Below are 17786 nucleotides of genomic sequence, written 5' to 3' on the forward strand. Positions count from 1 at the left end.
TTTGTCCAAAACCTCTCATGTTTAACTGTTTCCCACTTTTTCTTTGGTCATTTTAGCCTTTTTGGCCAGGGTGAAGGGAGTATCTGCCATCAAACAAGAAGACAGCCGCATGTAGCTATGATGATGTTTGCTAGTTCACCTTACATGCATTAATGTAATAACGTGGTTAGCCTACTCAACGTAAATTACACACGAACAACATTAAGCTACTCACGCAGAAAAGAACGGCTGCTGCTGCATCATCATCCTCATCATTTCTGCTACACTGGCAGGGCTAGGGGCCAGGACTCTCCTCTTCGTGTTTTTGGGGGATGTTGCTAACTCCGGGTCCGATAACAGGCAACCCACCCGCAGTAGATGCGCTCGGTGTGAGGTCTCGCAGCAAGCTATCAAATACAGCGCGTTTCTGGGCTTTTAAAAAAACCCGCTATGCGTCGCCAGGTGTTTCATCGGATTCGAGGTGTTACCTCCTTTGACAGTATCACAGTATCAGCTTAAAGCACTTGTTGCAGGCTGCTGAGTTTGCATATTTTGCTGTGAAGTACAGCCAGGCTTTTGACCGCTTCGCCTTGGGCATTTTTAATCTGTAGCTCTGCTCTAAAAAAACGTACGTACCTGGACCCGCCTACTATCCTCGGAAACGTAAAATGATTGGCTAGAAGTGTATCACAGCTCAGGAAAAAAAAGCACCGAAATAAAGCACCGAAATGTGCGCTGCTTTTCGGTCTGGTTACTACCGTTTATGTCAGAACCGGTGCCACATCCCTATATTTTGGTGTTTGTTTTTACAACTGGAGGGAGGACTACCAAACAGTTTTTATCTTCAATGCTACCAACAATGACCGTCACAGGGCTCCTCTCAGTTACCATGACTGGCATGACAGTTTGTATAGTGTGTAGGGTTTTGTGTTATCTATTAGCAAAAATGGATTTTAGTTTTCTTAATTATGATAAAGTTATCGATGATTATTGTGTTTTGATTCATTCATAGTTCAACTTAATGTAGGCAGTAAGTCATCATCCAGTTAGCCAACCGTTTTGCTTTGATTGTGCAGTATGAACAATGGGGAAAAACAGACTGAAGGCATACAGAGATTCACATTTTACCTGATATCCTTGGGTCGTTTAGCTCAAGCAATGCTGTGCCTCAGTTTTCAAGTATTTGTGGCATTAGTTATTTACCAGTTAACAGTGAATTTGAAGTTTCTATTATATATGCCTATCTAAATACTCTATATATTATTTTTTTATATTTAGTGATGTAACATTATATTTAAGTTAGTGCTGTCAGCGTGCGTGCGGCTGCACGGCGTCAACGCATTAGTGCAGTTAGCTCTTAACGTGTTAGCGTCGTCCAGCCCCACCCACGTGGCGATCCGCAGTAACTCGCTAACCGAGATTTAATGCAGTTACTGCATTAATGTCATTTTAAGAAGATTAACGCTGACAGCACTAACTTAAATTTATATATGGGCTGTGCATGATTGTGTTATATAGCACATATTATCCACAATTGTTTACACTGTAGTCAGTGTTGTTCATTATAGATTCTAGCCATAGGGTGTTTTGTTAAGGCAGACAGAGGCAGAGCTGTGACTCTGTGCTGTTTTTCTAAAATGAACCTCTGATGAAAGTTATTGATGTTGAGAGTTTAAATGGTAATTATTAAACTTTAAAGAAACTTTAAAAAACCACTCAGAGCTTGACCAGCAGCACTGATTGTTGAGTCTAGGAGTTATTTGTCAGACTTCCCCCTTGCTGATTGTGAGTGATTGAGCTGTTTGTCTTCTACATTTACGGACAACTGAGATTTTATTTTTTTTGAAGCCATGATTTGATTAATTAATAAAAATAAAAAAAACTAGTGCATGTTGAAAATGTAAGCATTAATCATCAATCACTGTCATCAGAGCTGTATCTGATACGACTGCAGTAGGTTCCTGTCTTGACTGTAATCCGTTTAGTCTGCAGGTAATATATATAAAAGCCTTTTACTGCATTAAGTAGTCGCTCTGTTTCACCGAATGTGAAAAGGAATGACTGCAGAAGTAGACGATAATTTAGTGGAGGTGGTCAACAGCTGTTGAATATTGCAGCCTTTTCATTTTCGGAGAGCTGTCAAAAGGAAATGTAGATATGAAGACTGTTTTCAGAACTCTGGTTGTCCCCTCAAACCTCCAGCAAGTAAGCAATTACTCCAAGGGTTGCTCTGTTAAATCAATAATTTAGGGGGCGATCGTGGCTCAAGAGTTGGGCGTTCGCCTTGTAATTGGAAGGTTGCCGGTTCGAGCCCCCGCTTGGACAGTCTCGGTCGTTGTGTCCTTGGGCAAGACACTTCACCCGTTGCCTACTGGTGGTGGTCAGAGGGCCCGGTGGCGCCAGTGTCCGGCAGCCTCGCCTCTGTCAGTGCGCCCCAGGGTGGCTGTGGCTACAATGTAGCTTGCCATCACCAGTGTGTGAATGTGTGTGTGAATGGGTGGATGACTGGATATGTAAAGCGCTTTGGGGTCCTTAGGGACTAGTAAAGCGCTATATAAATACAGGCCATTTACCATTTACCATAATTAAACCTCAGCCTATGAACACTTTGGTTAAAAAAAACCATGTGCAGTAGATTTTTGTCAAATGTTAAGCAGGCCCCTTATTTCCCTATGTTTACTGACCATGTGATCATACCTTTCTTTCTTTTATGTGAAGCTACAAAAGGTATCTACAGACTGCAACATCGTTATGCCCACAATCAGTTTTGAACTAAAAGAAGAAAACGTAGGGTCATAAATAAGTTTGTAGGGTCCTGGGAATTTGTTTTAATGGAGTAATGAGTAATTTGATGGGAGGCAACTTGTCTAGGAGCAATCGTTGTCCAACTTGGACTGACTGCAACCGCTCCCAGACAGTCTGCAAATAATTCCTGCCTAATTTATAAGAAGGCAGATTCCCAACCTGTTGCAATCAGTCTGAGTCACTCTGGATTGATGAGCACAACTAATCTGCCATGCTTCTGGCTATAAAAGCAAGATCTTTTTGCAGATAAGCTGTCTTACAGCAGCTGCGTCACTGCTTGTGGAGGAATTCCTCAATTTCTGTGAGGTTCTGGGTGAACTCTTGCTGGGCTTGCCGATTTATCTTTTATGACAGATAATTATCACAAACAAGACTGTATGTAATGGCCAACTTGACCCCATTCAATTGCAAACTTATAGCAGACTAACAGCAGCGTATTGCCATTTTATTGTCACCTTATTGCCATCTTGGTTCACCAAGTGCTGCTGTGAAGATGGGATCTGACTGCGAATGGTTGCAGACCTGCTTCCCCATCTTTGAAGAAACCATTTCAAAGGCTGCAAGATCAAATGCTCATTTCACACAGTTGCAGTAATTCTATTTATCTGGCACTCTACAACTACTGTTGTCCCTAAATAGATTTTTAGCATTAATTGAAGCTTGGCAGTCAGTGGACTTTCCACCAACATAATCACCCCAAACATACACACGTGCTCATACACATATGCTCAAGTCAAATAAAGCCTGATTTGGCTTCTTTCTTTTTTTTTTTCCCTTAAAATCTTGCTTTATGTCAGTTCCCGGTTTTAAATTTAAAAATTCCATCAGAATGCTGTCAGAAATTGAGCAACTACCAAAAAAATTAATGGGGTTAAATCTATGAACAGTATAATGATGTTATTATTGAATACTGACTTTGTAGGTTGAAGAACTGTGATTATGGGCTTTATGGAGTTCTATTTATAACACTTTATATTTTTACTATAACAATAATATAAAATATCAACAATTTACAAACTAGTGCAAAAATGAGTACTTTTCTGTCTTCTTAACATAAACCAACAAAGGAATACCAAAAAAGAAGGTTCCTCTGCTCTGTAGCTTGTGCAACTTTTTGAAGATATTTAGATTATGCACTAAAAAAAAAAAGAGTCTAGTAACTCTTAACCAGCTCACCTGAAAGCACAAACATTAACACTAAGCTTGGTATGGCATAGCATGGCCTGGTTGGGCGTCAGAAACATAAGTGAGTGGCATAGGCCCTAAGCTGGCATAGCCAGGTGGTCAATTTAATGTATGGACCATCAGTCTCTAGTCTAGTCACTCGCATTAGAACATGTAGGCAGGGAGGGAGGGAGAAAACATACTGTCAACCTCAGGTGCAAATAATGCATTGCCAATTATGTCTCTGGGTCGTAACAAGAGGAGAGGCAGTTCTTCAAGCCTTGGCACCCACTATACTCTAACATAGCTTCATGCTCAAGCAACAGCGGTATGTTTGCAAACTGTAATAAATGTTATGCCGTACCTGTCAGGCACTTAGTAATTACCTCAAACCTTGTCGTGCCCTTAAACATCTATGTTGCACTGTACACTGCTTTTAGGGTGGATGTTGACAGTCCTCAATAAAATGGGTAGAAGGCAGGTTTTTCAAGGAAAGGCAGTCCTTTGCTTAACTTTTATGCTTTGAGTACCTATAGACCATTTCTTTTAGTGTTGTTTTGTATGCTGACATATGAAATACATTAGCTAACATGTCAAAGCATAAAAATTTACTTTAACAGTATATAAGACAAAAACTTTAACCCATAAAACCCTGCTCAGGTTGGTGCTGTGACCTGCAATAATAGTGTTAATAATGGTATTTTTGCTTGTGTATTTTCATGCTTGAAAAATGAAAGTTTTTTACAATTTGTTCAAGTTGATTTAAATATAAGCCTTTTAATAAAGGAATATTTCTTTAATTTTATGTGTACTGAACTAAGTCCTCTTAGTCACTTAACCAACAACAAGCTATTATAGATTTGTTCAGTTCATTTAAAAGGATGCCATAAATTGTAAAATGATAAAATGTACTGAAGACGGCATATGGGGCTCATTTCATTGGAATATTATGTTTACCCCTGAAGAATTATTGTTCAGCATTTAGGGTATTCGTTCTAAAATTATCTACAGTATTACCTTCAAGTGTGATGAAAGCCGTGCATATTTAACAGACCACAGCTGAACACTTTGATGCTGGAATATTTATTTAGTGGGATCTTATAGCTTAAGGAAAGACTGTGACATATGGTGAAAACAGTTTCACAGGCGTTTATGGAGCTTTGTTTCTTTGCTTCTTCTCTGCGTGCATGTTTGCATGGTCCTCATTGTGTTTTGTGTGTGTCTCCCCATTAATGGAGTGAAAGCAGTCTCATGCAAGTGACTCTTTCATCTGTCTACCCCCTCAAACACACTCGCATACATATATAGTTTCTCTTTCTAAAGCAGTAAACGTCAACTGGACTCGTCTGCTGCGGTATTTTATACTTCATCTCCATTTCTATCCTCTGAGAACTGTATGTGTTTTTGCCCATGAGGTTTCTGACAATCTTTTTTTTGCTTTGCTATTGATGTGGTCCTATCTCTTTCTCACACACTGGCACTCTTCCTGTCTTTTTTCCCCTCCTATTTTATTATCATATGCTGATAGCAGAGTTAGAATGCATTGCAATTTTTCAATTTGCAAAGCGAGAACCTTTTGGACTACACAACACTGTTTTTGGCAAACTACAACCAACTCTGATTACTGTTAGTCTTTTTCAAAAAGGTGAAAGCAGTTTTTTTTTCAGCTTTAGGAAGATTTACAAGGTATGACATTTCAGTCAATCTTTCTAACTCATGTAATGCTGTGTAAGCTTTTAGACGAGACCAAGAGGAGACTGCTGTAGATTTGAAAGGAAAATGTTTTTCCCATCTCCCTTAAAGCAGGAATTTTACCACTCAGCAGTGCAGCATGTTGATATGTAAGGCTCTCCTTGGCTGTTTTGTCTTCATTTCATAATGTGTCAGATATTCTTCTTGTAAAACAATGCAGACTTTTAAACTTTCAGTTATACTGATAAGTCATGTGAACAACTAAATAAACCCTAACTGCTTCCAAAAAAGGAACGTCTCATATTATACAGCCCTTACTTATCATTTTAAAGTTTAAAGTTTATGACAATACAATTAGAAAAAATGTTAAAAATGTCCTTTGGACAGATGAGAAGAAATGTCAAACCAAGCACAGCACAAACGCCTCATACCAACTGCTGAGCTCGGAGGTGCAGGCTCATGATTTGTTTGGGGTTTTTTGTTTTTTCAGCAGCTGCACGTGAGGACCTTGCAGTCACTGACTTGCCTGTGCCAGAGTATTCTAGAGTAAAGTTTGAGGTTTTCTGTCCCACAGTTAAAGATTGGCCCAAACTGGGTCATGCAACAGGATAATGATCCCAAGCAGAGCAGTAAATCTAAAATCGAATGGCTGAGCTGAAAAAGAAAAAAAATGTGTGGGCCTAATATCCTCCACAATGATGTGACAGACTGAAGAAGTCATACAGAAGATGATCACTTCGTTATTGCTGCTAAAGGTGGTTCTACGAGCTACTTGATCATAGGGTGGTTCTACAAGACACAATTTGAAGATTTGCAAAAAGAATTCCAGATTTTTGATTTATCCATCATTGTTTACTGTTATGCAACGTTAAATACACTCAGGCAGAAGGTCAGAAGGCAGCAGAATTTGTGGCTATATTTTATATAGGTTTTTCCCTTTGCATGTTAGTGATTTAGCATATTTGTATTTTCGCTTACAGTGTTTCTGTCTGGGTTTCCAGAGCCAAGTCACGATTTCCAATACAGATAGTGTGTGTTATTAATAGAGACTGTGTTATCCTGGGGACCTGAATATTACTGCCATTCCCGCAGTTTTTCAGATGTTGGTGAACGCCTCATTTCTATCTCCCTGTCCCTACTTTTTTTAAACATGCTGGCTTCAAAATCATAATCATTTTAAAAAAGAGCCTCATTGTTTCTGTTTCAGTTTTTAGCGTTTTGTACAAAGTGTTTCTAAATCAATGATTTGTCTTGAAACTTCATAGCAAACATTAGTAGATGGAGATGGGCATTTTGCAGTGTCCCATTGCAATTGCATATCAAGACACACACAAGCAGTTTCAGTTCTTCATCCTGCTGAAAAGGCTGACAGAGGGTAATAAACCAGCTACTGGTAACTGCTCATTGTCATGTTTCATTTACTTCCACCTCCCCCTGTCTGCTTTCTTCATTTCCATGCTTTCTTCTTGTTCTCTATGTTCATGTATATCTTTTTGTTAGCACCGTGGCTACCTCCAGGCACAGTGGGCGAGCAGTTTAGCATGCTGTTGTCATAATTTAACAGCAGCGTTGGCTGTGCCAGCAGAAAAGAATTGGTTTTTTATACTTAAAATTACACGCAGTTTGTACTTTCACCCTGTGCAACCATTTCTCTCTGTCGGTATTATGGCATATCATATTGTTTGCTGATCTCTCAGTGGGAGCGGCTGCAAGTGGTTTACAAGAACTGAAGTCTTAATTTCTGTTTTTTTCCACACTTACTCAATTTGGTTTTAAGGGAAATGTGTGGTAGAAATTTTTTCTACACCTTATCTGTAATATATAGTATTTCCATGTGATTATTTAAAAGAAATTAAAAAAGAGCAATCCATACCATTTCTAACATACGTTTTACTGCCTAAAGTGTCTTTTGCTGCCTCTTCTTTATTGCTAAACAACTAAAGCTTTTTCAAGCACTGCTGGTTAAAGCTGCTGTTTTCGGTTGATTTGTTTTATTTTCACACAATAGAGAAATATTGCACAGTGGATATGGTATGGTATTTTTTCCTGATAACCTATAGCACTTTATGTTTTCCTTGGCTTTAAAAATAAACCATTGTTTCTGCAGCACTGAGGTAGTTCTATGAACATAGTAATGATTCCCACTTATGTGACACCTGATAAACACAACATTAAGGCCATTCCCCGTGCTTTTCTTTTATCACGCTTACTAAAGCCACATACACAGTACTTAGTTCTGTCTTGAGGGGGAAAAAAATAAAAAAAATAGTTACTTTACAGATGTTGTTATCCATACAGGAGATCAGTGCTTGATTTAAAAAAAAAAAAAAAAAATTTACATAAAAAAAAAAAAAGACTTTTTAGATAGTAGGAATGTGGTGTGTGGGTATTTGCAGCCTTTGTATGCACACAGGAGATTTACAACTCCACCACTGGGAATGACACAGATCCACACACCACCTCACATCTGCAAAAAACACAATATGTTTATTAGTTTCACATGGCAACTAATTTGGTCAAAATCTTTGATGAAATAAAACAAAAAAATCTCAGCATTGATTTGTAATTGCGGTTTGAGTTTGGCTGTGATTTGATACGTGACTTATAAATATGAAAACGTCCGACATATTCTCTGAACAACTTAAGATGAGAGGGGTGCACAACAACGCAAGATTATTGTATTAACAAGTATGTTGAGGTTAAAGACAGTATCACGAAGTTTACCCTTTTTAACTTATGACGAGTAAACCTAGTCTAAAGCAGGTTATGTTTAGAATTTCTGTTTAAAATCACATCTTTAAAAAAAACACACATTTCAATGACTACTTTGATTTTTCATTCTCTACTGAGAGAATATGTTTTATTCTTGCAATATGGTGAGCCGCAGCTTAAAGAGGCATACTGTAAAGTTGGTCCACAGCAGAATTCAAGTTTATTTGATCCAGAAATTATATTTTCATATTCATCCTATATATCAGATCTATTTTATACAGATGAAATTAAACCTAATAGACCAGAGATTACAAAACTTTACAATGTCTTCACCTTTTAAATTTTTTTATGACAGTGACTAAAGTAGGTTGCAGTTGATTGGTCAGTTTTTTGCCAAAAAATAGAGCTGACAAGTCAAATGTCCCGTTTAACTGAAGCGGATAGCTTGGGTTGACAAAGACAGCTTGATAACCAGTGTCGTGATTCGTTTTATCTCTGACTGAGATTTTAGGTTTTGCCAGGCCAGCTAACACAAAGAAAGTCTGGCTATTTAAAACTTGCTTAGTAGTACACATCTCATAAAAGCCTGCAAATGAGTCAGAGTCAGATTTAGGGTGAGTAACGCGGGGGCTACAGAGATTTAGGAAACTAATTCTGAAGAAAATCTGGGAGGAATTAGCAAAATGTGCTATTTTGAAAGCAAAAGAAAAGAGTGACGAAAGAATTTTCACTGCAGGCAAGCTGGTTTTAAATAAGTGTCAAAAAACATAAACTTGATTATTACAGAGCTACCTGCGGGTAATTAAAATGCTTTATTTTGAGCACACCTGATGAATTACTGTTTCCAGGCATTACAGTATTTTGGTGCAACACCTTTGGCAAAGAAGAATAAATATAATTTGGAACAAGGACAAGGATCCTCGAGGCTTCGCTGCATGGTAATAAGGGGAAGAATAATCAGAACAAACACAATAGGGCTCCGGCTGCTTTGCTCCATGTAGGGTCTTAATTATCACATGCTATGTTGCCTTGCTGTCTAAAAGCATCAATATTAGGATGGGCAAAGGGTGGGAAGACGTGGAACGCAGATTGAAAGTATCTGACAGTGCTAAACAGTTTTTAAATAGTAAAGAGATTTTGATGTACATCATATTTACATTGGTTTATTTCCCTCGCTAATATATTTCATGGCATCTGCTAACAGTTTCACTCCCCCCTCCCTCTTCCGTTTGCCCTCCTGCACTCTGTTCATTGTACAACGCCACAGAGGAAATGTTGGTTTCAATCACTAGGCATAATTAATTGACATCCTTCCTTGTTAAGAAAATAAAAGCCTCAGAGCCACAAAGTAATTGACAGAGTTAATTTGGGGGACAACTGTAGGTGAGTTTTGACGTGTGTGTGAGTGGGCAAGTGAGACGATGCAATCTGATAGCCTTTTGTATGCGAAAGAGTTTCTATTTGGATGCATCTGGGTGCACTCACCGTTTATCATTTTTCCATTCCAGGGGGAACATATAATCAGAATATTATCGGGGAATCCCAAGGTCTCACATACCCTTGAATTTACATAGATAATGAATAAATGTGTCCATAAAACTTTAAAAAGGCATCAATAGTTAGAAAATGTTCAGTATTCATAATGCATTAAAGCAGTAATAATGATGAACAAGCTCTGGGTTGCGGTTTACATTCAGGGATGGATTTGAGAGCTTTAGATTGCAGTGAGAGCTTTTTACAGGTAGTTAAGATTCCATTTCTGTTTCCCAAGTGACCTCCATTTCCAGAAGGTCCAGAGCTTAAGCTTTACTCATTTATTGCTCCATCCTCCATCACAAGGCAATTGACTACAACACTGGGCGTGTATCTGTTATGCTGCCAGTGGTTTAGTGCATGATTAGACATTTATAACATGTCTCAGAAGAACTTTAGTCGATTGCCACGACTTTTGCTGTTTATAACAGCATTGTGCAGTAAAAATATGTTTCTGTATATTTTTGAGGTTGATTTTTCCATTGAAACATATTTTCGAATGATTCTGGGTTCATTTTTTTCCCCCCTTGGCTGTATATGAGTGCTTTAGAGCTAGATGTCAGCCAATAAACGAGTGGGATCTGTGCCGTGTGCATGGATTTAAAACCATTATACAAGTAAAGTATCGCTAGGAATAGAATACAAATCCAGTCGTATAAATGTGAGCGCTCCACCAAGGCTGACACCGTTCCCCGAGTCTGGCTGCTAGTGATGCATGTGTGTGCGTACATGTGTTTGTGTGTGTGACACAGCCTGTCTTGCAGCAGCCTTGCTTTGGCAGGTCATAGTTTTCCCCTCAGAAATCAGCCGCTCTCTGAACTGTTAAATCACACTAGAAGCCAACCTTTGAGAAGAAAATTAATTACTTTCCCTCCTCTCCCCCTCCTCCTCCCTCTCCTCCTCCTCTCATTTCTTCCATATTATCCCTCCCTCATTCCTTTTCATTCTCTTTTCTCACATTCTTTCCCCTCAGTCGTTTTTTCTTTTTTCAAATAAAGTTGGCCACAGGTGACTTTTTTTTTTTTTTTTTTTCTTTTGGAAAATAACAATGAAATGTGCCATTACTCTTAAAAGCCTTATTCTTTCCATTTGCTGGCTTTGTAGCTTTGATGGAGCTCTAGATTGACTGCGTGTGACTGTGCAGTTCATTCGCATCTTGCTTTGGCAGGAATATCGTGCCCGCAATCTTTAGTGAAATCATTATGTTGTCAAGTTTGTTGAGAGCTTTCTTAATTTGAAATCAATGAAATGGGCTCTATCCATTTTTGCGTATGGTGTGTAGTGGAAATAGCCCGCGTACCCGATGACTAAGATGAGCGTCTCAGTGGATGATGCTGGCATTCGCTGTTATGTTTATCATCAACGACACACATAAGGCAGAATTTTAACAGAAACAGGCATGCTCGATGTTCAGTGTCCTGGGTAAAGCTTGCAGTCAATGTTCTCGTAGCTACCATTTTGTTTTCATTCCAAATTGATTTGCCTTCCTCACAACCCGGTTTCTCTTTTTACCTTTTTCTCAGATCCAGATAGAGGATGTGGAGAATGAAGAAAAACGATACAGCCTTTTCCAGGAGCTGTTGGAAGCGGCGCAGAAGTGGGAAGACTTTCAGTTGCTCATTCTTCTCCTCCAAGCATGGCCACCTATGATGAAAGAGGAAGTGTAAGACAAACGTCCATCTTATTTCGTGTTAATGATTTAACAGTGATGATTTAACAGGACAGTGCTGTCATGGCTTCTATAAAGACTGATTATCAGTTTAAAAAAAAAGTTAAGTATTGTAAGTGTTTAAAAACAGCTGTGGAGTAGTGAAGACTTATATGCTGAACCTTATCTTTGACAGAGCCAGGCTAGCTGCGCATCCTTCCAGTAAACTATGTGAGCTCTGCTGTTGGCTCTTGTCTAAAGTTCAGTGGACTGAATATGAGACAGAGCAGAATTAACTGTCAGCAAGAAAAGAAAAAAGCCTCAAAGTATTTTTTTGAGCACATCTATTGTGGTTGTTACATACTTTTTAAATGTTTTTTAAGCGTTTTTATAGTTTTTAAGGCTGTATTCGTGTTTTGCAAAAATCTTGTATCTAATTTCTTTATATTTTTCTTCCTAGTTGCCAGACTTTCTTATGATTTTAATGTGGTCCTGAGCAGTATTTCTCTAGGTTTTCTGAAGTTCTTCAGAAAGTTTGGAGCTTTTCTTTGGATGTTGGCTCTTTATCCACACATTCTCAGTCCAGTCCATGCACCTGACAATTTTCAAAAGAATGTTTTTATTTTTTTAAATATATATATATATATATATATATATATATATATATATACACACACACACACACACACACACACACACACACACACACACACACACACACACACACACACACACACACACACACACACACACACATACATACATACCCAGGCACATGGGTCAATACATGAGCGGGACACAGAAAGGGATTGGCAAGAATACCAGAGGCGCAAAACACCAGCTACTGGTAGACAGAACAATCAGCCGAGACTGCAAGACCAGACTGACCAACCTGTACACTGCCTGGATTGATTACAAGAAGGCCTATGACTCAATGCCCCACAGCTGGATACTGGAATGCCTAGAATTGTACAAGATCAATGGGACCCTAAGAGCTTTCATCAGGAACTCAATGGGGATGTGGCGTACAACACTAGAGGCTAACTCCAAGCCCATAGCACAAGTCACCATCAGGTGCGGGATCTACCAAGGAGATGCTCTGTCCCCACTGCTGTTCTGCATAGGCCTGAACCCCCTCAGTGAGATCATTAACAAGACTGGCTACGGATACCGACTACAGAACGGAGCAGTTGTCAGCCACCTCCTGTACATGGATGACATCAAGCTGTATGCCAAGAGTGAACGAGACATCGATTCACTGATCCACACTACCAGGCTATACAGCAATGACATTGGAATGTCGTTCGGACTGGAGAAGTGTAGCCGGATGGTAACAAAGAGAGGGAAGGTAGTCAGAAGGTAGTCAGAACTGAGGGGATTGAACTACCAGAAGGCAACATTGCAGACATAGAGGACAGTTACAAGTACTTGGGGATCCCGCAGGCAAATGGGAACCATGAAGAGGCCGCTAGAAAAGCTGCAACCACCAAGTACCTGCAGAGGGTCAGGCAAGTCCTGAGGAGTCAGCTGAATGGTAAGAACAAGATCCGGGCCATCAACACCTACGCCCTGCCCGTGATCAGGTACCCTGCTGGGGTAATAGGCTGGCCAAAGGAGGAGATAGAAGCCACTGACATAAAGACAAGAAAGCTCCTTACAATGCATGGAGGGTTTCACCCCAAGTCCAGCACCCTGAGGCTGTACGCTAAGCGGAAGGAAGGGGGCCGGGGACTGGTGAGTGTCAGCACCACAGTCCAGGATGAGACAACGAACATCCAAGAATACATTGGGAAGATGGCCCCAACTGACCGAGTGCTCAGTGAATACCTCAGGCAGCAGAAACCCAAGAAAGAGGAGGGAGACGAGGAACCATCATGGAAGGACAGGCCCCTGCACGGTATGTACCACCGGCAGATAGAGGAGGTGGCTGATATCCAGAAATCCTACCAGTGGCTGGACAAAGCTGGACTGAAAGACAGCACAGAGGCACTAATCATGGCAGCACAAGAACAAGCTCTGAGCACAAGATCCATAGAGGCTGGGGTCTATCACACCAGGCAAGACCCCAGGTGCAGGCTGTTTAAAGATGCCCCAGAGACAATCCAGCACATAACAGCAGGGTGCAAGATGCTAGCAGGCAAGGCATACATGGAACGCCATAACCAAGTGGCCGGCATAGTGTACAGGAACATCTGTGCCGAGTATAACTTGGAAGTCCCGAGGTCAAAATGGGAGATGCCCCCAAGGGTGGTGGAGAATGACCGAGCTAAGATCCTGTGGGACTTCCAGATACAGACGGACAAAATGGTGGTGGCTAACCAACCGGACATAGTGGTGGTAGACAAACAGAAGAAGACGGCCGTAGTGATCGATATAGCGGTTCCGAATGACAGCAATATCAGGAAGAAGGAACACGAGAAGCTGGAGAAATACCAAGGGCTCAGAGAAGAGCTCGAGAGGATGTGGAGGGTGAAGGTAACGGTGGTCCCCGTGGTAATCGGAGCACTAGGTGCGGTGACTCCCAAGCTAGGCGAGTGGCTCCAGCAGATCCCGGGAACAACATCGGAGATCTCTGTCCAGAAGAGCGCAGTCCTGGGAACAGCTAAGATACTGCGCAGGACCCTCAAGCTCCCAGGCCTCTGGTAGAGGACCCGAGCTTGAAGGATAAACCGCCCGCAGGGGCGTGCTGGGTGTTTTTATATAGTTAAGCCATTTAACCTGCTGATCATTCAAGGGATGAACAGACAATCCAAAATTATCAACTGAAATTGTCTTTTATGTGTGAGCACATAACTGCACCTAATTCTCAATTTTCTAGTAAAATATAAAGAAGCAAGAAGTGAGTGGGTCGAGACTTTTGCACAGTACTGTGTGAAAGTTTATTTCCCCCTGTTTGTAATTATATCTGAAATATCACTATGTGCCCAGAAATACCAAAGAGGCAATTTCTAGGAAAATATTTTATAAATATAAAACATAAATATCCAATAATGCAGTGTATTAGTGTAGCATATAATGGTGCTGGGTGGAGTAACTCTTCCTTTTAAGTGTTTAAATATATGGTGCTTCATGGCAATACATACGTCTTTTCAATTTGTTCATCATTACTTGCTACATATTAAATAAGGTTGAGTTACCATGGTAACATGTCTCCAGAAGGCAATATGACTCTTAGGAAGGCACGTGAATGGACTAATTAGTGGAGTTATAATGTGTTGACAATAGTATTCATATTCCATACATGATGCGTGGTATGGGATTTCTCACAATGCCATGTTGTTAGCCTTATTATTCACACGTTCATATGTACTGAATTTAAACTCAAACATGTAAATATTTCATTGTCTGTGGTTTGGAGGTAGTAATTAAAATATCCCATTGATGCTGACTGTGTGGAGAATACTATTAGTGTCGCGGCTCATATGGTGTCAATTAATTTTCTCTCATTTTTGTCGCCTCTCTCTGCTGGTGCCCTCTCAGCATCTTCAGTGAATTTAAAGTTAAAAATATAAGTGCTGTTTCTCTGCTTTGGGTCAAAGCAGCCACTTAAAGTGAGTGATTCTGTGTGTTTTGTTGCTTCACAAACACTCATAGACACTTTTTAAAATGTAGTTTCTTTATTAGATTTGTTGCTTTGGGAAATGGGAACACATGAGGACACGGACATTTTAATGGGCAACTTCTATGGACTGCCTTTGCATTTTACTAAGAGCTGGCGGTGCCTTTTATCTCCTAGATGCTGTGTACATAGACTTTTAGACTCGGAAATCACAGAGCCTCGGGCTCTGTCCTTCTTGCACCAGCTGATGTCTTATGAGCCACAGTAAGGGTTGGCTATATTATCAATAAACCCTAATGATGTGATTGCTCTTCCCCTGCTCCATTGTTCTCAATTAAAAGTGAGCCGTTCTCTGAGGACCACAGAGACAAACTGGTTAATGTTCCTTGGATTTTATCCTTCCAGCTCAATCAAAGCAAGGTTCTTTTGCAGTAGTTGTAATACACTCGTGATAACTTGAAACTTTATTTATAAATGTGTGTATATTTTATAAGTGTGTGTAGGATCAGTCCAACTGCGCCTTCACAGTTAACTAAAAGTGAAAAACTAGTTCATGCATTTATTACTTCTCACATACAAGGTCTTAAATAATCAGGCCCCATCTTATCTTAATGACCTTGTAGTACCATATCACCCTATTAGAGCACTTCGCTCTCGCTCTGCAGGCCCACTTGTTGTTCCTAGAGTATTTAAAAGTAGAATGGGAGGGAGAGCCTTCAGTTTTCAGGCCCCTCTTCTGTGGAACCAGCTTCCAGTTTGGATTCAGGAGACAGACACTATCTCTACTTTCAAGATTAGGCTTAAAACTTTCCTTTTTGCTAAAGCATATAGTTAGGGCTGGACCTCCCTTAGTTATGCTGCAATAGACATAGGCTGCCGGGGGATTCCTATGATGCATTGAGTTTTTCCTTTCCAGTCACCTTTCTCACTCACTATGAGTTAATAGACCTCTCTGCATTGAATCATATCTGTTATTAACCTCTGTCTCTCTTCCACAGCATGTCTTTTATCCTGTCTTCCTTCTCTCACCCCAACCGGTCGCAGCAGATGGCCGCCCCTCCCTGAGCCTGGTTCTGCTGGAGGTTTCTTCCTGTTAAAAGGGAGTTTTTCCTTCCCACTGTTGCCAAAGTGCTTGCTCATAGGGGGTCATATGATTGTTGGGTTTTTCTCTGTATCTATGAAGCGCCTTGAGACGACTTATGTTGTGATTTGGCGCTATATAAATAAAATTGAATTGAATTAAATCTATTGACTCAAGGTGCCAGTAAGAGTAGCAGCAGGATTATAGTATCACATTAGTGACACAGCCTTATATACAGTGACAAATGTAAGCGCATAAGTAGCATGCTTAATACTTTAGTTTAAAAGTAAAAATAAGTAAAGTAACCAGGATGCTTTATCTTGGATAGAGCTTTTATACAGGTTGTTTATGTCATGGTCCTGGGTGAGTGACCCAGTGTTTTGTAGCTGTTTCATTTCATTTCTTGATTATTTGGTATTTAGGGTTGTCACTGTTAATATTTTTGGTTCTGTTCTAGTAATTCTTTTTCTCAGTTTTTGTATTTTGAGCTCCTTCTGTTCTGTGTGACTGTGCCTGCCCTGGTCCCACGTCTCCGTGTTTCCTCCCTGTTGCCATGTCTGATGTCTTAGTGTTAAGCTCGTGTCTGTGCATACCTGTTATATTTCCTGTTTTACTTTGAAGGTCCTTGTCTTATGTGAATGTGTCTGGCTTTGCTTCCCTAGTCTCGTTAGCCCTGATTTCTCCCAGCTGTGTTTCCCTCCTGTCTCCTATTCCCTGATTACTCCACTGTGTATATAAGCCCTGTGTTTTCTTCTGCTTGCTGCTGCTTCGTCTGTGTTGTCTCCCCCAAGTCTCTCTGTGTTGTCTCCCTGTGTAACCTCTGTGAGTTTCTCCTTCTGTGCATTCAGGTTTCAGTTCAGTTTCATTAGTTTTCCCAGTTTAGAGTTTCCTTAGTTTCTGCATATGTCATCTCCGCTCCTGTTGTGTTCTCCACTCAGCTCGCTCTCATCACAACCTCGGCCTGCATTTGGGTCCTTACCTCACCTCCACACAGCTTGCCTCGTCAGCCATGACAGTTTATAGCCCTCATTTTCTCCATGTAACGACATCAGTCATTTCCATTCAGCATTTGCTCCTTCTATCATATAAAATGCAGCTAACACGTGCTCCAGCGATACTCAGCTTGGTCCATTTTTGACTTCTGGGCTGCTAGTATTAATGCTTCACGTGCCTTCATAACCTGGTTGTACCCAACAGTTTGTTTTTGCTTCAACTAGTAAAACGAACTTGATGTTTTTAGCTGTAAAGCGAGCAGTTTTCTTGCATATTGTACAAGTGTTGCCTAAGCATTCTACTTTAGAGGTTGTTGAAGTAGCTCCCTTTTTACTAAATCATCATTGGAGGCTGACACGGCTCTCACTCTTAAACATGCTTGTCTTGTTGTTGTGCTCGCACGGCGAAGCTATATCATTAATGTTTTAATATGAAACAATTTAATTACACAAAAAATTTATACCGGTATCACGCACGCTACGATATGGTCAGTCTTCAGTTTAAACTTGGGAAGTGTCATAACCCCAGTTATGACAAATGTTTCAGCGAAATAAGAGTAAAAGCTTTCATTTCCACCACAGCTGGAGGACTGTGGAAATTAGGCACGTAAGCCCATTGTT

At 40.3% G+C, this 17786-nt stretch overlaps 1 protein-coding gene across 1 annotated transcript in view; it reads left to right on the forward strand.

Moving 5' to 3' along the window:
- Positions 1–17786, forward strand: part of nbas (NBAS subunit of NRZ tethering complex) — a 179903-nt gene that overhangs the window by 140340 nt on the left and 21777 nt on the right. The window contains exon 50 of the mRNA XM_085431641.1: positions 11409–11548. Within this exon, the coding sequence (XP_085287767.1) occupies positions 11409–11548 (140 nt within the window). The remainder of the gene's footprint in view (positions 1–11408; positions 11549–17786) is intronic.

Source organism: Copadichromis virginalis, linkage group LG15 (assembly GCF_057382275.1).
Source record: "Copadichromis virginalis isolate Kocher_CV1m ecotype Utaka linkage group LG15, C_Virginalis_male_GT1.1, whole genome shotgun sequence".
In the NCBI taxonomy this organism is placed as follows: Eukaryota; Metazoa; Chordata; class Actinopteri; order Cichliformes; family Cichlidae; genus Copadichromis; species Copadichromis virginalis.